The 22,447-nt window shown below is 35.8% G+C and overlaps 4 protein-coding genes across 4 annotated transcripts; 2 read left to right on the forward strand and 2 right to left on the reverse strand.

The window, feature by feature from the left end:
- Positions 1 to 5,717: 5,717 nt before the first annotated feature.
- TRIADDRAFT_35934 (uncharacterized protein) lies at positions 5,718 to 8,285 on the reverse strand (the record flags this gene model as incomplete). The annotated part of the gene is made up of 6 exons (XM_002112149.1): positions 5,718 to 5,810; positions 5,895 to 5,985; positions 6,241 to 6,317; positions 6,562 to 6,625; positions 6,913 to 6,980; positions 8,163 to 8,285. The coding sequence occupies 6 exons, from the start codon at positions 8,283 to 8,285 to the stop codon at positions 5,727 to 5,729; spliced, it is 507 nt and encodes a 168-aa protein (XP_002112185.1). The 3' UTR covers positions 5,718 to 5,726.
- A 790-nt stretch (positions 8,286 to 9,075) lies between these two features.
- TRIADDRAFT_24469 (uncharacterized protein) lies at positions 9,076 to 11,252 on the forward strand (the record flags this gene model as incomplete). Its single annotated transcript, XM_002111653.1, has 3 exons — positions 9,076 to 9,323; positions 9,932 to 10,201; positions 10,406 to 11,252. The coding sequence occupies 3 exons, from the start codon at positions 9,076 to 9,078 to the stop codon at positions 11,250 to 11,252; spliced, it is 1,365 nt and encodes a 454-aa protein (XP_002111689.1).
- Positions 11,253 to 12,208: 956 nt separating this feature from the next.
- On the reverse strand, positions 12,209 to 18,430 carry TRIADDRAFT_23402 (uncharacterized protein; the record flags this gene model as incomplete). Its single annotated transcript, XM_002112150.1, has 18 exons — positions 12,209 to 12,277; positions 12,362 to 12,434; positions 12,519 to 12,577; positions 12,725 to 12,790; positions 12,918 to 13,007; positions 13,108 to 13,133; positions 13,235 to 13,264; positions 13,392 to 13,431; positions 13,509 to 13,601; positions 13,710 to 13,798; positions 13,895 to 13,976; positions 14,200 to 14,296; positions 14,421 to 14,541; positions 14,756 to 14,863; positions 15,152 to 15,258; positions 15,486 to 15,589; positions 15,928 to 15,987; positions 18,389 to 18,430. 18 exons carry the CDS (start codon positions 18,428 to 18,430, stop codon positions 12,209 to 12,211), a joined length of 1,356 nt encoding a protein of 451 aa, XP_002112186.1.
- Positions 18,431 to 20,084: 1,654 nt separating this feature from the next.
- On the forward strand, positions 20,085 to 21,125 carry TRIADDRAFT_55975 (uncharacterized protein; the record flags this gene model as incomplete). Its single annotated transcript, XM_002111654.1, has 1 exon — positions 20,085 to 21,125. One exon carries the CDS (start codon positions 20,085 to 20,087, stop codon positions 21,123 to 21,125), a length of 1,041 nt encoding a protein of 346 aa, XP_002111690.1.
- Positions 21,126 to 22,447: the final 1,322 nt, after the last annotated feature.

A 22,447-nucleotide genomic window follows, 5' to 3' on the forward strand; every position in this document is an offset into this window, starting at 1 on the left:
TGTAGGGAAATTAATATCGAAGTAACATACTTCTTCGTAGGTAAAGTGAGGGAAAATTTACGCTAATGAATCTTGATCATGGTGCGAATCAATAATCAATATTATGATCATAGCATGGCGATTGGCATTGAACGATTATTCTATCCTGCATGGCTTGAAAAATCAATCAAATGCCAGACGCCTGTCTGATGATGGGCATTAAGTGAAGCTAATTCAATTAAATTAACAAATTGGGTTGTCCCATATGGGTCGAAATAAATGACGTTGATTGCCAGTTAGCCATTAGGAAAATGGATTAATCCGAAGTGTTAATCAAAATAAAAACAACAACAAACGATGGATTACTGTCGAATCAAGCCATCAATGCATCCTATAATGCTAGATTGGCTTGAATGATAATCGTCATTCCTTAGCCATGATTAGAAAATAATAACCGCTAGACAATTTATACATCAACGGAATGGAGTTGTGAACATTCGATGACTATCAGACGATAGCCATCGATAGGTTGATTACCACTCGATCATGCCTGTCATAGTTGTCTATTCAATGCAATCATAAACTGTATCGGAATACTGTAGAAATTTTAAAGGTTGCTTCTGTAAAGATGGAATAGATGACAAGGAAAATGTCAACTCGCTACTGCCAAAATAGGTTGGAGCGTCTTGATCATTCTGGATATTCGATGACTACTATAGCATATTGACATGGCTCCTCGATCATGTAATCCAAAGCGCTCGTAAAGTAGAATCAATGGAATATTCCATGATTAGCGGGATAAAACGTTTCTCGATGCGGATATTTCATTAGGATGAAAACGAGCTAGCTATTAGCAAAAGAGGTTGGAGCGCCGTTGCAATTCTGGGCATTCGATGATGACTACACGATATCGAGAACAACCGACTTTAGATTTCGAATATTCAATTCATATCGGGATCGTTCTTCTACGGTTATGTTTCGTCATAATGAAAATGAGCTAGCAATTAGGGAAAAAAGGCTAGAGCACTCTTCGAATTCTGAATATTCGATGACTCTTGTACGTCTCTATTTCGTCATGATGAAAAGGAGTTAAAGCATTCTTCGAATGCTGGGTATTCGATGACATGATATAGCAATGTCAAGAACGACTGCTCTTGCTGGGCCATGCAATCCACATTCCTCGTCTATATGGATTTGGAAGGCTCAATTTATGTCGGGATAAAGTGAATGTTCTTCTACGCGTGTAGATGGGATAAGGGTGAATTTGAGAGAATCGAGAACCTATTGTAGGTTCTCCTCCATTCGGCTTATCCCATAGCATCGATTTCATCATGATGAAAAAGGAGGTTAAAGTGCCATTATATGGTATCAACAACGAAGGACCGATGCTTAATTATGTCATCGAAAGTATTTTCATATATAGTAGAAATGATTCCTTGAATCATTGAATGAGCATGCAAAGTAGTTGTCTGCGAAGGAATTCATTAAAAGATTCCATGAGAGAGAGTGATAGGATAAATTGAACGTTTTTTCTACCTAGGTAGTTGATTAAAGCTGATAATGATGATGAAAAATCAGCAAGAATAACTGAAATAACGAAAAATAGGTTTGATTGTTGGAGGAGAGCATTTTTACAATTCTCGAAAGTGAATGGCTGCTATAGCTAGCGTATACGATAGGGATAACGTTGGATGATTCAAAATTGCTTTTCAATCATATGCAATCTAAAGCAACACAATATAGTATAAAATTGAATCATTACTTTTGCTGATTGAATGTTCAATCAATGAAATGTTCTTACAAGTAGAAAACGATTCTAAATTTTACAAAGGAAAAAAAAATTGTTACCAAAACATGTTTGTTTGGATACTTATAAGAGTGTCTTTATAATAACAAATTGTGTCTATCGCGATGCGTCAAAATAGTGAGAAAGTTGGATTAGTCATTTTTATATCATGACTACAGGATATCAATGACGCTCGACTACCCTGGTCGATCATGTTGTCCAAAAGAGCACTCATTCCATTCTTTAAATTAATAGGGATAGTGTTGGGATAGGGTTAAAATGAGATTGTCTTCTAAGATGGAATTAAATAATGACGATAATGGCAATCAATTAGCTGTTGTCAAGAAGTTATTGGATGCTGTTGGTCTATCCTATCACCAGCGATAGCATCACATTCAATTTGATCACGATAGATACTATGGCAATACATTGAAATTGGATTTTCTTACAGGATCGAATTGAATCATGTTAATCACCCTCTATCTCAAGTCCTAGACCCTGATCCTTGTCAAGTCTAAAATCAACGTTCGACTGCTGCTTGATCATGCAGTCCAAAGCTTCCCCATCCATTACATCAACCAATACGCTTGTAGATAATCCAACTACGACAGTATACTAATCTATAGCAATGTAATAGTCTTGAAAGTTGTCAAGAATCATGGACAGAACATCGCGGCGATAATTATTCATCTATCTGACATCCAAGAGTGAAAAAATGGTCTAGATTTGATCCATGTCAAATGGAAAACCAACGCTAGACTGCTGCCCGATTATGCAGTCCAAAATAGTGGATTCAATCGACCATCATGTAGAAGAGCTGTGCTATTCATAAAAGTACATTTGTATTTGGATAGGACTAGTGTAAAGAATAAGTTACAGGTCAGGATGGCGATTATTATAATCAATCTATTGCTAGACCTAGGGTGAGAAAACCGCTTGGACCTGATCCATGTCAAGTCCAAAATCAACGCTAGACTACTGCTTGATCATGCAGTCCAAGGTAGGCCAATGAATCGATCAACGATTCTAAAGTAGTTGGAGGTTATCCAACAACTGTACATTGGTATTAGGATAGGATAGGGATAATGGCGATCATTATAATTCATTTATTGCCAGTCCTACGGTGAGAAAACCGCTTAAACTTGATCCATGTCAAGTCTAAAATGAACGCTAGACTGCTGACTAAGGATGCAGCCCAAAGTAGGCCCCATTAATTGATCCACTACTACGAGTATTATAAGAATTTAGATATCATCCAAGAAGAACAGGTAAGGATGATAATGAATCTATTTCAAGTTGTACGCTACGAAAACCGCTTGAATCCATATCCATATCCAATGGAAAATCTACACTAGACTACTGCCTAATCATGCAAGGGAAAACAGCCTATTCATGCTATCCACTATTACCACTTAAAATCATTCTACTACGGTGACTATTTTGACATTACGCAAGAAATATTGATAGTTGAATTATAGCGATGATGATGATGAATGTATCTCAAGTCCTACGATGGAAAAAGAAACCCGCATCGACTTGATCCATGATCAGAGTCTAATCGTGCTTGTAAGATTGAAATCAAGAGAGCAATTTTACCTTGTCAATCGGTGCTTTTTACCCCTTGAAAGAGTTGTTTCTTTTCCCGATAGACAGGATGATGATGGATCCAATCTTCCTAAAACACTATCGAATCCTTCAACACGATTGTAATTTGGTCCTATTATCGACCACCGGCATTGTTTATGGGGAGGAGGGGGAAAGAAGAAATTCAACTTTGCAATCCAATCAATTGGATCAGGAAAGTAGAAAAAAATAAAAAAAAACTACAAGGGAAAACTATAGTAAAATCAACATCAAGCAATCTTCATTTCAATCCCATCCAAGGATCTATAACTAATTTGTCTTTTCCATCGAGACAATGTTGACAATCTTATCGGAGAAAAACTTGTTTTGCCTTAGATAACAGTAATAGACTGTTAGGGTATGATTTAGAGATAGTAATCGACTTCCTGCGTATGAGTCATTGACTGAGAGGTGGTAATCCTGTCAGAGAATAGCCGTTGCTAGACTTTTTGCCTCCCGACGACAGCCTTACCCCTATTACTCATACGTTGGTAAGTAATGCATAGAAACAAAGCTATAGGAAAAGGAAAGGTAGTCAAAAGAGAAACTATTGTTTGAACAGAATAATTAGATAGGTTGAAAGAATGGTCTACAGATCAAGAATTGTTAGCCTAGCAATACAGTACTGTCGGCATGGATATTCTTATGCATTTTAGTCATCGCGTTAAGACTACTAATCCACTCTTGCTATACTCGATCGACGGCTGATTCTGGCCTACAGATCAAGAATGATTGGCCTAGCAATACAGTACTGTCGGCATGGATATTCTTATGCATTTTAGTCATCGCGTTAAGACTACTAATCCACTCTTGCTATACTCGATCGATGGCTGATTCTGGCCTACAGATCAAGAATTGTTAGCCTAGCAATATAGTACTGTCGGCATGGATATTCTTATGCATTTTAGTCATCGCGTTAAGACTACTAATCCACTCTTGCTATACTCGATCGACGGCTGATTCTGGCCTACAGATCAAGAATTGTTAGCCTAGCAATATAGTACTGTCGGCATGGATATTCTTATGCATTTTAGTCATCGCGTTAAGACTACTAATCCACTCTTGCTATACTCGATCGACAGATCAAGAATGATTGGCCTAGCAATACAGTACTGTCGCTATGGATATTCCTATGTATTTTAGTCAAATCGTTAAGACTACTAATCCACTCTAGCTATACAGTACTCTATCGTCGATGGGTAGATTCAGTCAGGATGTTGGGACTACAAATCAACTGTTAGATCAGCTGTTATTGTTGTGCTAGAGTATTCTACTATACAAGCTGATATTGTATGATGGACCTCTTGCCCCAATTGGAAAATAGATCATTCAAGCAAGAGTCTACCGGTATAATCGTCGAGAAAAAGGATCATCCATCGCATTGGATCAACGTGTTGATTTCCATCTGCTGATATTATTGAACACGCGTAATTTTGAAACATTACTTTGGATTTCAGCCAGCAATATCGGCAAACTCTTACTTGATCATATAGAATGAATTGTACTCATTAGAAATGGATACGTTCCAGGTATACGTACATATGGATAATGACAGTCATCAATTATATCTACTAGCGAAACCCGTGGAAATGCCACACAATAAAGTAGTATTTGAGGTTAATAATAATTAGAATAGTGTACTAACAGCGTAACACACGTACAATCGCAATAATATGATTTGATTGATGATGATGAAACATAATTCTAACCCCATTCCAAATCAGTAAAAGTTTAAATGAGTATATCAATTATACAGTACTACCAGTATTTATGTACTGTTTCAGTATGCAATAGTCGAAATCAGCATAACTTACGCGTCTAAACAAGTACATCAACTATTTTAGCACAGTATAGTTTCAATCTGTATGAATAACTCTAACCCGATCGAAATCTACATAACTTATGAACAAGAATACATTACGATATATAATTCGAACTCAATTGAAATCAGCATCACTAAGTCACGCGTATGAACAAGTAGATCAACTATTTTAACTTAATATTGTTTCAGTCTGAATTAACAATTGGAACTCAGTCTAAATCTACATAACTTATGAACAAATCCATTAACTATTTCAATATTGTTTCAGCCTGTGACTTTGACCAACCGTTGCATGACCATTAATAATTTTAATTCAATACTCGTACAGCTCAGTATATGGAATAATGAACTAGCAGAAGAGCAAATGATCCATTTTTGGACTACAGTAAATACAATTGAATGGGATATAAACATGATCCCTGTTCATCAATTTCGCTAATGAGATAGTCTGCAGCAATGGACTCATTTATTCGATAGTTACAAGCAGTCAAGCCATCAATTTTATTTGAACGGTAGTTATTCTGATGATGTCTTCTCTTTATGAACAATTATTCCTTTTTCTACCAAGTCCGGAATTTCAACAGCTAACCACGGCCCCAACTGGATCAAAACAAAATAGTAATGTTAAAGCGTACTGGCAAAACCAAACACTTGCTTCGATACTACAATCCTTGAAAAACTTACGCCTAGGGCCATTGCGTGAGCAATGCCAAATTTGGGTACATTTCTTGCCCACAAGGGTTTAAAATGATCCGTTAAACAGATTTTTCCTCCTCTACACAAATTATATATTGGCAAAGATTACAACATGAACTACGCAGGCCATGGTATTGAATTATTCATGTGCTGTACAGTTCAAAGTAGTCGTACGGCGTATCCTATATGCTTATTTTTTTCAATGATTTAGTTTTCATTCTTCCATTTAAACGATAACACTACCATCAAGTATCATTTTTGAATCACCGCTTAACATTTTAACACGCTATCGTAGATCATGGAAGTTTTATAGCATTAGGCTTTCATCAATTACCTGTACATCTTTGCTGTTTTTCCATCCAACTCTGGCAGTGCTATCTCTGGCGCTGTTCCCGGGTATGTAACAGGAATCTAAAAAGAAGAAAAACATCATTATTGTGCTCAGAAGGATAGTAGCGTTCATTCTCCTGCAATCAGCAAGGCATTCAAAATTTCTGTACGTTATCTACTGTATACAGGATTAGAATTAATATGTCAATAACTTTTATGCAGTGTCATTGATTGATTGTTGATGCCAAGGTCGACATATCAACGAAGGGTATCTGTCAAAACGCTAACTCCATTATCGGATACATGAAACACTAATGTAACTTACATCAAACTCAACGTCGAATTCATATTTTAGCAGGTTATGTACATACCAACATTTGCCAAACCATCTATATTCATTTCAAATAATTAAGCAATAGTTAGAGATTCATGCACATGATGGATTGATTTTAGAACACTATTGACAAGTCTTGTTTCGAGCTTTATAAATTGATATTGCGCTAAAGTCCAAGTACGTCTAGTGGGGGTAATACCACTGCAATTTGCAGTAGTATTATACTTGGTATAGTTGCATCCAAGTTGAATAAAGACAAGTATTCTTTGACAATGAATCATTGGAATTGCAAAATCTGATTGGCAAGAAAACAGTGCTGACTAGAGAATAAGCAGTCCATACCTTGTGCCTTCTTTATTGGATTCCAGGCGAAACCAATCGTTATCTTGTTTTTTGTTATTTTCGACATACTATCAATAGTGAAGATCAATTCGTTGGAGTAATAAGCAAAAGGATCATTTCATTACTAAAGTACGACAAAGTAATTTGGTATCATCGTTGTAGGTCAAGAAATCCGCCATCAGTGCACTCAATAGCTCTACTGGCGTTAGCCCGATCTACAGTATATTCATAATAGGATAGATTTGATCTCCCTGATGGTAATGTTGATTTGATACCTAGTGTTTTTATAATCATCCCACGTCTCTACTACTCTATAATAAACAAATGTAGCAAGTTGCTTTCTATTCATATGTAATACGAGATTGGATCTACCTAGGTAATAACGACGTTTATTTGTTACCTCTACAGTTTAAGGATGAAATGCTCGATCAGTAGAATGTATGAAACTGTTGTACATTCATAATAGCAATGGTGATTTTATCTACCCAATAACAACATGGATTGATTTTGTTGGAAAATAAGCGATTGACTGAATATCATTCGACTTTATATAATGGATGTGCTCATCTATTGCGATACGATTGTGTTGAATTCTTTTGAGCATTTCTATTAATCCGTATTATTGTCATTGGGACTTGTAGGTTTGATGATGACACAATCAGTATGGCTACCCGTTTGCAATGTACATGGATTGTAAAGTCTAAGCTAAAGACGACGTCGGCATTGAAATGTTGTCCAATTCTTTGTGTTCCATCTCCTCGATTCTTTTCACTATCCATCCTAATGTCTATGTTGAACAACTCGGCACGTTAAAACACCATTTTCATTGGGGATGGATGGCACTATCAATATTTCGATGCCATGTCCATCGATTGTACATCATCCATGATAGCGATGAAAAGAGAAAGCGAATGTTGCATCCACATTCAACGAAAGACACAAGAGTGATTCAGTATTGGAATTCGTCCTCATCGCATTTTTTTCCATTCTACGCCACAGACGTGGATCTTTATTTTTTGGCACTAGGATAGCACTATCATAGCATTAACATGTTCATTTTGAATTGAAAGTTGGCGTATTGCCTGGATTGTCTCTCTTTTTAATCATGCTATTGGCAGTGATTTCTCTTGTTAACACCAGTCTAGCGTTCAACACTGGTTTATACAAGTGATGATGACGGACAAGCATAGTACTGGAATAAAAGTGGGAGACTAGGTGATTTCTACCGTAGCCTTTCCATTTGTACATACCTTGATTAAACTGACTAATTCCTCCTTTAATCGTCCAACCCATTGGTCCTTATCCCTAGGGCCAGCACGCGTTTTTAACAAGGGTATTGCTGCCAAAGTGCGCTTGGTGGCTTCGTCGACCATTTTGACTTGGTATACGAAAGAGAAGAGAGAGAGAGAGAAGTCAAGGATCTGTCTCGACTGTCTGTCTGTCTGCCTGAGGATGGACGGACTGACTCACTCACTGGTCAGTCACTTTCACCACTGTCACCCTACAGTACGTGGTTGACTTTAGAAGTGACTCACTCAATGACGGACCACGAACTACTTCGTGGGGTGACAATCCGTACCGTGCCGTACCCGACGAGCAAGGTTTGATTTTGCTTGGATACTACAGAATGTCAATGACGGACTGTATCTTCTCCTCTCTACCTTGTCTCTCTACTTTTACAGTAATATCAATGTGTAGCAAAGAACAGGACTGTCCAACTACAACTCTACAGTACATAGCAATACACCGTCAAGAAATGAAATCCCCATGACGAAAGCATGGAGGTCAAATTGTCTCCCTCTATCGACCAACCCAGCCACTTGTTACAGCTGAGTAGAGTATTACTGAAGCAGTCCCTCCCCCGACTGGCCTTGAGTCAAATTCCATGATTCTAAGGTACTGTATGAGGAACGGACTCTGAGCGACGACAGTATGATACACGATCACGCATGCGTAGTATCGGCGTGACAGCAGCTGCCCAGCCGAGCATGCGTCGAAAGTACAAGTCAATAACGCTCTACGCTAGGGGCGTATCCTTGGAAGCTTGCAGCGGTCTCCTTCTCGATCGTGAGATCAACTTGTTCCTCCATCATTCATTAATATCATTCATGATTGTCGCTCAATAATCCTATTGCAATCTTCTACAAATCGTCTGTAGTAGCCATGAAGAAAATTCGAGTTGCTGTCATTGGTGCTGGAGCTGCAGGCTTAGCTGCACTCAGGCAACTATCCAAATATGATGTCTTTCAACCAGTAGCGTATGAAATCGAGCGACAAGTTGGAGGGACGTGGATCTATAAGGATTTAGCCGACGATTTCGATCCAACCAACATTAATTTATTGGCTGGTCAATCTACCACATCATCACCACCACCACCCCATTGCCATTCCAGCATGTATCAAGGATTATAGTAAGTTGTGATTAGTATAGACAAATAGGATCCCATCCTTGAGAAAGGAGACTATCCTATCCGTTGATTCATTCTAAGCATACAGTACTGTCTAGCAGAGAAAGTGTCATCATGACGCTGTAATATCTACATTTGTAGTCTCCTGCTATGACAAGACGTCAACAAGCAACGATACTCTGCTCCAGGGAGAAACAAAATGACATCCTATCGGCAATACCTATCGGCAATAGCTTGCCGATAGGTATCAATGAATAATTCAAAGTTATTACATCCACTTCATTCAAAATTATAGTAGCATGGATAGGATAATTATCATCCATGGATTGAAGGAGGATGATCAACAATATACAATACAGTACTGTAGAGTCATGCAAAGCCAAAGTAGTATACGCCACTCTTCAACTTGAAATTGGAAATTGAAAAACATCCTGACGTTCAAGTTGTCTTTTACTGCCTTCTCTCCACTAAATGACACGCTCTTCATTCTTGTACTAAAAGTCTATCATTCATGAACTGAAACGTTACTCGTACGATAATTGATTAAGCCAATGACATGCGTTGATGATCAAAATTATCCGACTAACCAGGCTTTCATTCTACTCTTATAGTACAAATATTCCAAAAGAAATCATGGCGTTTCCTGACTTGCCTTTTCCTCAACAACTACCATCTTATCCTCACCACACTGATGTACTAGCTTACTTACGCAATTATGCTCATCAATTTAAGTTATTGCAATATATCCAATTTGGAACAATGGTCAATAGTTTATCCCGCCAACAAATTGAAGATAAAAGCTCTTGGACGTTAACCTATACTGATTTAGACTCCAAAGAGACAACAACAACACAATTCGATGCTGTCATCGTGTGCAATGGGTACGTATATTAGACAATAAACGATACGAGTAATGATTATAATTATAATCAAACTACAGTCCTGTGTATCAACACAAATCCAATAGTCATGGTTCTATCCTTCAATATATTCAGCCCCATACTGTACAGCTACTAACAATCTTGCACATGTCATGATAACAATCCATTGAATCCTTGCCTTCTTTCTCCAATGGATCAATTTAGGCATTATTGTAAAACAAGCTATCCTGACATCCCTGATCTGGATCAATTTCCAGGAGCCGTTACTCACAGTCATTACTATCGAGAACCATCCATCTACAAGGACAAAGTCGTAGTCCTCATGGGTCCTGGCCCATCTGGTACAGATATCGCAATAGAACTGATCGATACAGCTAAAGAAATTTATTTATCTTGTCATAAGCAACCGGCTGCTAATCTACCCAGTAAAATTGTCGTCAAAAATACAATCACCAAATTACATTCCAATGGATTTGTCCAATTTGAAAAGGATCCACAATTGGTCAAAGCTGATTGTGTCATCTTTTGCACAGGTTATGGCTATGAATTTCCTTTTTTAACTCCTAGTTGTAATGTGACATTAGAAAATCAACAGCGTAGAATTCGCCCCTTATTTATGCATATATTTCATATTGATCATCCTACGTTATCATTTGTTGGTATCTGCGCTAAGATAGTCCCATTTGGACAGTTTTATCTGCAAGCATCTGTTGTTACATCGGTCTTGCTTAACCAAACTCCTTTGCCATCCATCGATGAGATGGAACGTGATGAGGAAAATGACTACCAAGACCGACTTGCTACCGGGCTTCAACCTAGGCATGCCCATTTCTTGGGTGTCAGACAGTGGGCTTACAATGATCGATTAGCTACTTTCATTAATGTCAAAAATCCAATGTCCAAAGCTATTGAAAAAACGTATAAATATGCTATGGGCTGGCGTCAAAATAATATTCTAGAATATCGTCACCAGAACTATCGAATAATTGATGAAGATACATTTGAACATGTTAATGCATGCAAGAATAGCAATCAAACGTCTACCAACTAGTTGAATTGTATTGACTATCAGGGATGGCTTGAAAGGATGAATAGATCGATCATTGCACTTGCTTGCCTAATTGAGTAAGGCAGCATTTTATCTTACTCTTCCAATGTATACCATATCAAGACTTTTAAATTGTTGCTATTTTAAACCAATTTATGGGAATAACAACCGCCATCGAAAATGATACGCCTGATTGAATATCTACCTGTATTGGCCTATTTTAAAACGATCAATTAAACTTCCAATAGCACATTCAACATACTGCATTTCACCTAAATATTTATTTATCATTCAATTCAAACTTCAATATATGCGTACATATGATTTCCTTTACGCTAACTACTCGTTTAAGGATAACATTTTGCTACAGTTATAAAGTTAGCATGTATCATTAATGCTGCAATGCCAAGTATATTAGCATATTCAATAGAACAAGAGTCATATTTAGAGCAAATTCCTTAAATCTTACAAAATATAAAAGGAATTCAGCATTTCTTTACAATTACTGTTGGTTCATATGTAAACATGACATTTTTCTGTTAGTCAAACTTTCTATGCTCATTTTTATCTTTGTAAAATAATATAGATACAGCATACTTGCTGAAAGATTAATACAGTTATTCAGTGAGTTGTACTTGAATAAAACGCAACTTGTATTCCTATTTCGTTTAATAAAGTCGTCTTTAATGCGAATATTCAATTGCAACTCGACCGATAAGTGTTACTATAGGAACGGTAAGACTTTTTAAGGTGGTGTCATCACTGCATTATTTCGGGTAATGAATGGCATAGTATAAATATACAATCCTTTCACTTAGACATAGGATACCATAAGTTACTGTAATCTTCTCATGGCTCAAGTTGATCTTGTTATAACTTGATAAGAGTGATAAATCTTAATAGAATAATACTTAAAAATATAATACCATTGGAAATGTCAATTTTGCAGTAATGTTTCATCATGAAATCTTTTCCGGTACATGTTTATGTGCAACGTATAGAAATCCTATACTTGATAACGCACTGATCTGTAATGATACGGTAAGAATTAAATGAATACATTGCCAGTTCAGTTTACTTTGTAAGATACAATTGATATGGTCATGACTTACTAAGAAAATGACGTCAAACCAACGGTGATAAAAGCTAAATTGTAAGTCACCCAAAACTTTCGTAATAATAAGCCTGTGATGTTAAAATACAAGAGACAAAATCTGTGTTATAGACTACGCAATTTTATCTTTGCTACTATTTATTTTAATAGGTCACCTGTATTTCGCAGGTACATTCATTCTCATTAATACCACAGACGAAACAAAATACATTCCCTAAAATTGCATCAATGATGGATGCAGAAGCAATACGTTATCAATTTTATGACTACTACATTTATACAATTATAAAATGTTAGATTTAGAGCAAACAGTTCAATCCTACGACATAATTTGTCAAAAAGACCTTTGTTACAATCTTACCATTATTTCAGCAAGACAGAGAACAATTGCGTTGGATGATTTACTACTTGATATTGCATTAAAGAACTGTTCAACGTAGATAAAGAAGAATCAAAAATGATTTAAAGGACGCTCTCTATTTTACTATTGATATCTTGATAGTAAATATTAAGTAGATAAAGCTAATAACTAACCCAATCCACTGATAGCATACCTTAGTTAATGTTATCAAAAGTCCTCGAATAGATGTAACAATCATGATACCAACCAGAAAAAACGAAACATGCTGTGACCAAAATTTCACCTATATTGATGCAGACAGAAAATAGATTCTTTATTTCTTTGCCACAATGCATTTAATCAATCTAAAAAATTATCAGTCTCGTCCACATCTCCTTGCTTACATCGACGTCAAATCCTAAATAGTTGACTGTGTTGCGTGTTATATATATATATAAAAAGAGCATGTATTATCTTATTTAGTACTAGAATAGATATTCCAAATGATTACTTGAGTATAGACTAACGTACCTAAAATTTCAAAACCTCGAGTTACAGGATCTATAGACATAGCAAGAAGCTGTATTAGAACTCTCTATTATAACTTAAATTAATAATTTTCGCAATTTAGTTCATGGCATAGGCTATATAAACAATATCTAGGGGTTTATCATTTCTTCGACATTACCTGTCTTTCCAACTCTATCAAAAACGATGTTGATTGTGCACTACAAACATATAAAGCAGTTTTCGATTAAAGCCTACAGATTTTTTCCGTAAAAAAGGTATTCTTAAAATCACTTACAATAAAAATTTTCCAAATACAATAAAGAGAAAAGAAATAGCCCATCAGGTTAAAATATCGTCCTTTTAGCGTTCGGGAATAAGCTATGCGCGCCTGTTTACAATGATATTGATATACGCAGCATTTTAAGGCTAGATGTAATTTCTCAATCAGTATACTATATCAAAGATTATAATAAAGAAGACTGTCAATTAGCCAAACCTTGGTAGCGTGCATATCAACGCTTTCAAGGAATAGTTGACGTGAAAGCTCCTCTAGTGCATCCACCTCATTTTTAAGATGGCTAATATCTGTTATTAAAATAAGACGTAAGATAAGTCCGATATATTGGCTTTTGCCACTGTTCAATATTGAAACAGTAATATATTGAAGTAAAATGACATTACTTTCACTACCAGCGCTGCCTCCACTGATCATATTCCAAACAAACTGCATTCGACTTTTCTTTTGCTCTTGAGTGGCAGCGGTCTTACGACTACACCGTTTAAATACAGAGTGCATTTTAACAAGTTATGAAATTACTTTTTATGTAAACAATATCAGAGGAAACAGAAACTTGATTTCAAATATCTTGACAAGCTGAACTCCTGTCAAATCTTTTTACCTTTCATGTTCTGCAAGAGCAATACTGAAAATAAAAGTAGATTGACAGCTTTAATTTACACGAATGAGAAACACCTAATGCACCAACGCCAAATTTAATATACCGTTTCTTTTTAGTGAGGATCATATCTATAGTCTGCGTGATTCGTTTTTCCAACGAGTAAATATCGCCATCTGAAATATTCCTATATCACAAGTTACAAAGCCAGGAGGAAAGTTAATAAACTGAGGTATCTTACTTCCTTATATTTCATTTAAAGTCTTGACAAAGTATGGAGCTTAATTATTGTCTGTGACTAGCATTGTTACCTGGTAAAAACAGCCATATAAGTATAGGGACAGTTAACGGCACCAAACCCAGAGAGAATACCAATTATTGTAACTCCAATTACACCAACCCTACTAACAAGTTGCTCAATAGAGAGAATACCTAAAGATATTTTATATAAGAATAAAATTTAGATTGTACGATAATTCTACTACTTGATGTGCACTATTGGATTCACTTTAAATAGATGAGATTAATTTACTATGTCAAATTAGTAGCCATGCCCAGTTGCTAATTGTAATTACAGCGATTTACGGGTAGATATTTTTTTACCAGAGCAGTTACTAAATAGTATACAAAATTGACTTTGACCTACCGTGCTTTCGGCTTAGTATTGGAAAGGGATCTCCAAGTTTCCAAAAGAAATATATAAACACGAACCATGACACGAGAGCAGTGATAAACCGATTACGGTGAAACGGCCCTAGTGAAATAAATTAAAGAAAGGTATGTAAATAAGTGTTGTGCAAAGGGTAGGCGTATTCATTATACTGGTTGATACAGTCAGTTAGGACATGAATTACTGACTTGATATTACTATGTAAAAGAAGTTGAATACCAACAACTGATCGTAAAAGAAAGCTTCCATTTAGTCTTACGTTCTTCTTTTAATCATTTAAATTAAGTCTATCAGCAACTGTACGAAAGCATTTACAAACAAGATAATACAGTATATCAGAATCTATTAATAATTTTAATGTAGTGACATTACCGATTCGCGTATTTCCAACAGCATAATAAGCAATATAAAAGGGCAATATAAGTACAGCCATGCATAACATAGAATAGAGTCCAAGCTTCCAATGAAAAAATCGCGAGCTATAATTTGATAACATTAAATGTACTCGTTCAAATTATGTAGTACGTTACATATTCATATGCCACTACAAATTCAGGTATTTGTCAATCGTAAGCTGTTACAGATATGGCAACTATCAATTATAGCATTCTTTCATTAAAAACAGCTATTCTTTGGTATGGTAATGATGACAAAATGGTTAAAGACCACGCAATTATTAGCACTTTAAAAATAACTTAAGGCTTACCCAGGATCAAGAAAGCCCATAATTTCGAATATAATTAGCTCGAACATTGTACAAGATAGAGCAAAGGTAACCGAGAATATAAATTGAACCATAACGTGACGAACCTAAGAAAAAACATTTTTAAATCTTGCGTTACAGTCCGAAACGTGTGAACAGACCTATCATTGGTTGTAGTATTTGAACACAGCAAAGTATATAAGATATTGTAAAAATTAATTTTATTTATTACAGCCTTTGTCAATAGGATATGTTTGCTATATAGGCTGATCATAATGAATGGTAATTATATTTTAGTAATACTATTATTAATGTTTGCTTTTATAAACGACTTTGTTAATTGGATAGATTGGTCATCGTTTAATTAATAGTGATGAAAGGTAATGATGTTCTGCCATGGCCTCAATATTGATTCATGCAATATACGCTGAAATTCCAATCTCACCTCATAGTCTTTAAAGAGTCGTCGCATAAAGAATAACCAGCCAAATCCAAAGAAAAGAATCTAGAAGAAATAAGTTATTGGTTTAGCTACCATTTTTTTATTTAATTGATTTTTGGTTAACTGTTGTTAATACTGTATACAGTAAGTATATCTAGCGCATTTCATTGATACAATTACTCGCACTACGTATATCTAGTACATGGCATTGATATGAATACTCATCATATTCAAACAAATACCCATTCCAAATTAATCATCGTAGTCTATCGAATGATAAAAGGACGATTAAAACAACCTTCTGATATTGACATTAAGCAATTTTGTGTTAATTGTTATCATTGCTCTGTCTACAATATGGATATTGACATTTGTCCATAATTCAGACCCGCAACCGATTAGTTGTAGTACATCGGGATCTAGTATGACGATAAAAAAGTCTTATTTTTGATATTTAGATGTTTATTCATAATGCCGGTTGCGAATAGATTATTGTGTACATATTAGAGATTTCGACGTGCGATCATAATGAAAGTTGCGAATAGATTTGACATCTTAATATTTGCCAGAATACTGATGATATTTCGATATTGGTTTATAATGCTGGTTGCGAATAGATTAGTCATGGTGCTGTATGTCAGTATGGTGAATGATAGTTCAGGTCTACTTATTCGAGATTTATTAGATGTGCGATTATAATGGCAGTTGCCAATAGATTGATCATCGTACCAGAATACTGAATGGCTGTTAAGGTCTACTTTCTGGATATTTAGATATTCGTTTATCATGCCGGTTACGAATAAATTAGTCGTGGTACGACAAGTCAAAATGCTGAATGACTGTTAAGGTCTACTTTCTGGATATTTAGATATTCGTTTATCATGCCGGTGATGAATAAATTAGTTATGGTACGACACGTCATAATGCTGAATGGCAATCAAGATCTACATTTTTGGCATTTCGATATTCGTTTTGTAACACCGGTTGCGAACAGATTAGTCATACTCGATATCAAAATACTGAATGACAATTACTTGCTGTATTTGAGATTTCAATGTTCGTTTATAACGGCGGTTGCGAATAGATTAGTCATCATAATGTACGTATAGTAGAATCCTGGATGAAGAATAAGGTCTACAATTTTTGATATTTCGATATTTGCTAATAACGCAAATTAAGAATAAATTAGTTGTAACATATCATAATACAGAGTGACAAGTAATGCATTCGATTGGATATTTACTTTTCTCTATTTTGCGTTAACTGTTGCTGTTATAAAGTAGATGATCACGCTTGTCAAAACAATCCGAGTTTGGCAGGATTCGTGTTCATGTGCAGTGGTATGGCAGGGATATTCGGTAACAGAATGAAGACCTTGGGCTTACTGCTCATATTTGGATATATCTACAGCACTCCTAATAGAGTGGTAGGATATCTCATTTTTACCTTGGCTGCAGTTATTGTCGAGTATTGCGTTGTGTAGTCAATAGCCTACGTAAAAGTAGAAACCGTCCAAGGTCTCATTTCGGTCTATTTCAGTGCATACTTTTACTCTCTTTTGAATGATGAAATCTGTTTATGAAATAGATTCAAGATCGATAGCAAGTATGGCATTATTCCATCTAGAATGGATTTGTTTCCATGCTCAACTTATACTCTATCGCTCTCATCGATGATGGAAGTCAGATAACTCGAATTAATATTTCTATCGATATTGGAATTGGGTAGCTATCATTCATTACCCAGTCTGCACTATTTATAAAGATAAACATAAACTACATGATTCCGTCTACGATGGACTATTTACAAGCGAATCAGACGATTGGCAAGATGATGAGAAGCGCATTTGAGTTGATTCATATTATGCTGACTGTTGATATTGGACGAGCAGAGATGATGGGTTAGAGTAGTGTAGCACTGAGTAGTTTATTATGCGGGATCGATGGATGCGTTGGAATCGAGTCTATCCTATGATTGAAAGATGATGAAAGCACTTGAGATTTTAATTTGCAGACCAATGTCAATCTCTTGACTACAATGCATGATGACACTCATCAAGGAGAACAACGTTGTCATTTTACCCATGTTTTGGTTTACCACGACGACAAAAGATGACAATTGTGATGGAAGACTAGAGAAGAATATCAAATTAATTCAATCCTTGCAGGAGATCACTGTACTTTGATATTCTACAGGACTTGCAAGAGATCCATTCTATGGTATCAATGATATGCAATGGGTGTAAACAGTAAAGAAGGATATCGTCCAATGGATGGATGATGGAATCCATCATGCTAGGCAGCTATACGATGGATTGCAATGAGAGGGCTATCAGCATCTACCCTTTAAGCTGGGTGTTATTGCAATTGTTACCGATGATTACTCTCGTTCTTATTCTAACCAAGTAGGACTAAGTAGAAATACAAGTTGAAACGAATAGAACAGGTTAAATGAACAATCTTACTTGGGATATAAACATGATGACGGAATCGGTGATGAAAGACATGTTGAGTTGGGACGAGGGCTCCTTTAGCCAGCAATCTTCAATAGGAAATTTTCTCTTTTCTTAACAGATCGATGCCTTACTTCTCAATACAGCAAGCCACCTTGAAGTTGAGCATAAGACTACTCGTAGAAAGTGGAAAAAATTAAAGCAACTCGACTTGGTGTTGCCAATGGATTCTCCATCAACATGCTAAACCGACCAGTTAGTGGATGGCCTCCAACAAAGGACCCAAGTGGACCGTGGTGGACCGTGGTGGACCGTATCGACGGTATCGTACCGTCGTGACCGTATCCAGCTAGGGTAGAGCAGTGGACAGAGTGCGCATGCGGTCAAGATGTCAACTTGTGACGTAATGGTTGTGTTTGCAACCATCTCCAGTACTACTATTTGTGTGGACCGATTGGTTTGTGGTCATTTCAACCAGACCGTATGCTTGTAATGGTACACTATACTGTCAAAAAGTTCGAGACGGTCAATCGTCCATAAACTACTAATAACGAGAACCAGCCAGGCTAATTAGGCCCATTAAGTTAATTTTGCTGGTTATTTTGGCATTTCTGCTCACTGCTTCTAGTTTTCTGTCTTTTAGTCGTTTCCTGACTGGACTGCACTGTCGATTGAGATGAGTATAGATGGGCTACTTGGTTCTCCTAGTAGTCCATCCATAATATGCATTCTGTTAGGAGTAACTGTACTGTCCATGAAGATGAGATTGCACACAATCATCAACTACTTGCTTCTCCTTGTAGTCGACGGTATAGCGTAATGTGTATTCTACCCGTCATTTTCTATTGCAGAGGGGGTAAGCAATAATTTAAACAACTTTTGCTCTTCTCCTATGGTCTAATGGACATGAACGACGTTGAGTCCAGACATCATGTGCCTGCTGCTGCTGGCCATTTTTACTACTATCCTGGACTTGTGCAGCGAACTGGCTCCTGCAACAAGTTGATTCTGCTGTCTGTACGCCCAGTCGTCCGTGCCACGCTACAGTGTACAGTATGTTCTTACACTGAAAAGTACTGCACGTGACAGTATACAGTACTGTACTGTATTGTACCGTACAGTGTACTGTACAGTGTAGAGTACAGGACAGAACAGCCCTAGTGTACTGTACACTGTAAAAGTGGCGAAAACTGCAATAGCATCTGCTGGCCTTTGCAGTGATTGCTAGCAATAATCTAGGACTTTCTTCCACTCAATCTCAAAATGATTCCAAAGCTAGTCCGACATTCCTAATGGAGATGGTCCATGGATGGAGGATAGCTACCGTTCAATAAAAAAAAGATTGACCAAATGACTCAGGAATGGATTGATTCCTTTGGATTATTTGCAAAGGAAAGACAGTAAGACGATCATCATCAGGGAAAAACCTTCATCTTGTTGCTCCATCTGCTTAAAGTCAATATTTTTCATGCTAAAGTCCCTTGCAAAGGCAAGAAGAAAAAGCCTACTATACATTGAGCATATCTCAACAGGAAAGAGAAAATACCATCAATCTTATTTCATAAACAATAGCTTTCACTACAAATCATGATCGTTGTATAAACTGCTCAACGATAGCCTCAACGATTGAATAAAATTCCATCATATAAGGAACCTTACCATTAGAACAGGAAAGAAAAAAATACCGTAGAAAGATTAACCATCAGCAATGGATTGGTGCGATACTTGTTGTCAATTCATTCTACCACAGGATCAAATTCAAAGTTTAGGCCGTTATTATCATCGAAATTGTTTCTATTGTGCTCAATGTCGACGCCAACTTCAAGCAGGAAAACATCTACAATTAAAGCAACAATTATTTTGCAATCGTTGCTCTAGTTCTATCTTATTGCAGCAATATCATACCAGCAATGATCAAGACGAACAAGAGATAGACGACGACAACAACCGTGGTGTTGTTCATTGCAATAACATCATCAATAACAATCATTCTTACAATTGGCAGGATACATCAGAAAGAGAGAAAAATAATGCTTATCAAAAGCCGTCCTTAACCCAACAAAACCATAGTCAAATCGATTCCATCAAACAAAGAGTAGAAGAGTATAACATTTATTATGCTCAAAGTCATCATTTACATTTAACCATTCAAAAACAAAATGATAACATGATTGTCCATGGACTTTTAAAATTCTATTGGCATATCCAATTCCCAACACGTATACTAGATCAACATACCACCCATCTTATTACTGATTTAATCGATGTCAATACATCAATTGACAACAACAACAATCTTGACTATCCTTCTTTCTTACCTCCAATCCATTCATTACAACATATTCATATCTCATCGAATTTATCAACCGTCAATGTTATCGCTTTACTATTAGGCAAAAATAAAATTATTCATCATCATCAACATTATGGCCTTTTCCTAACTTATCATCATGGCTATACACGACAATTAAAAGAGGATGAATATCCACTCTTGGTACGCTTACAAGTTGGCCCTAGTGATGAAGTATGTAAAATTGTGCTGAAAGAAATGGCTCATGACGATCAACACAACAAATCGATATCGCAAGAAGCGGCTCAATTTATGTGCTTTTCATCCACAGAATTAGAAATTATCTTGAAACAATACCAAATTGAAGAACAGCGTGAGTCGGAGAAAATTCGTACCAAATATTCCAAGGAAAAAACCTTGATTGAAAACCAATTACAATCGATGCAATGCAGCCTATAATATATAAAAAAATAGTACTGAAAAGTAAAATAACCTGGTCATCTTGATCGTGTTGTACTATCAATATTGGCTATAATACGCTTCCTTAATTTGGTACTGAGGTTTTATTATTTAGAAAAAAGAGACTGCAGTTACATAAATGGATTATCTATTACACTATATTGTCGAAAAATGATTCAAGAAGAAAAAATCTTGATTGAAAAATAGCTCTTTTCATACAATTCACTCTACAAGAAATAGAGACTATAATAAAATAACAAATTATCATTATATTATTATTATATTGTCAATAGTGACCCTACTACGCTTCCACTATTCGATATAGAATTTTGATACTTGTGAAAAAAAGGACCGTAGTAAAGTAAAATAAAACTATCAGATCTTTCTTCGATATTATGATGTCCATATCATTCCTGGATACGTTATGCTTGACATCGTATTCCATTTCTCACTATTAAATGTCCTCTCTTATTGCTATGCAATAGTTTTCCTATTATACAAAAGATAAATCTTGAACTGTACTTATTGGACATTGACTATAAAAGTTATAAAAAACGCCATTATAGAATGCTTAACTTATACCGATAATTTCATCATCTTCTAGCGACATAGTATCTTATTCTTGTGCAATACCATGTTACGAAAAATGCTTGTTTTCTTCTTGCAATAACTATTACTAAATATTAATAGTTAAACTGTGTCTATCTAGTGACTATCAATTAATTAATAAAAAAATATCTGCGGTTTTTTTTAATGTGAACATACTGTATTCATTTTGCTTTCAAAGTAGGTAACCGCTGTTTTAGGATACAAATTGGATAACCACAGCGATAATTGATTATATCTTAGGTTATTTTATTCATTTTATCTCATCAGTTAAAAAAGTGTTTGGTGAGAATGAATTAGAATCGTGTAAACATTTCCATAGACGGAATATTTTATCAATTATAAGATTTCAATGGCTCACAACCGGATAACTTCATAATACCTAATTTATATCCTTCTATGGATTTCTTTCTTATAAACAAAGTTAATTTATTGCTTGTAAATACGTACAGTGGCGTATGATATATTGATATTGCACGATAATCGGCCGGTGATTTCAAGTCAATCATTGAATTACTGGAACAAATTTGATGCTCTTCATATCAAGATTTTAATGTACAGTGCTTAAATATTTTGTATATTTGCAAACGTTCGTAGCTCAGTATTAGAGAACTCAAAGTAATCGACTAACTTTTAGTCTTGCATGCATTGTCTCAGGTTTATAAAACTCATTTTCATGTTATAAAATGGTTTCGAATAAACTTTTTGAGCACTTT

Source organism: Trichoplax adhaerens, genomic scaffold (assembly GCF_000150275.1).
Source record: "Trichoplax adhaerens TRIADscaffold_4 genomic scaffold, whole genome shotgun sequence".
Lineage (NCBI taxonomy): Eukaryota > Metazoa > Placozoa > Uniplacotomia > Trichoplacea > Trichoplacidae > Trichoplax > Trichoplax adhaerens.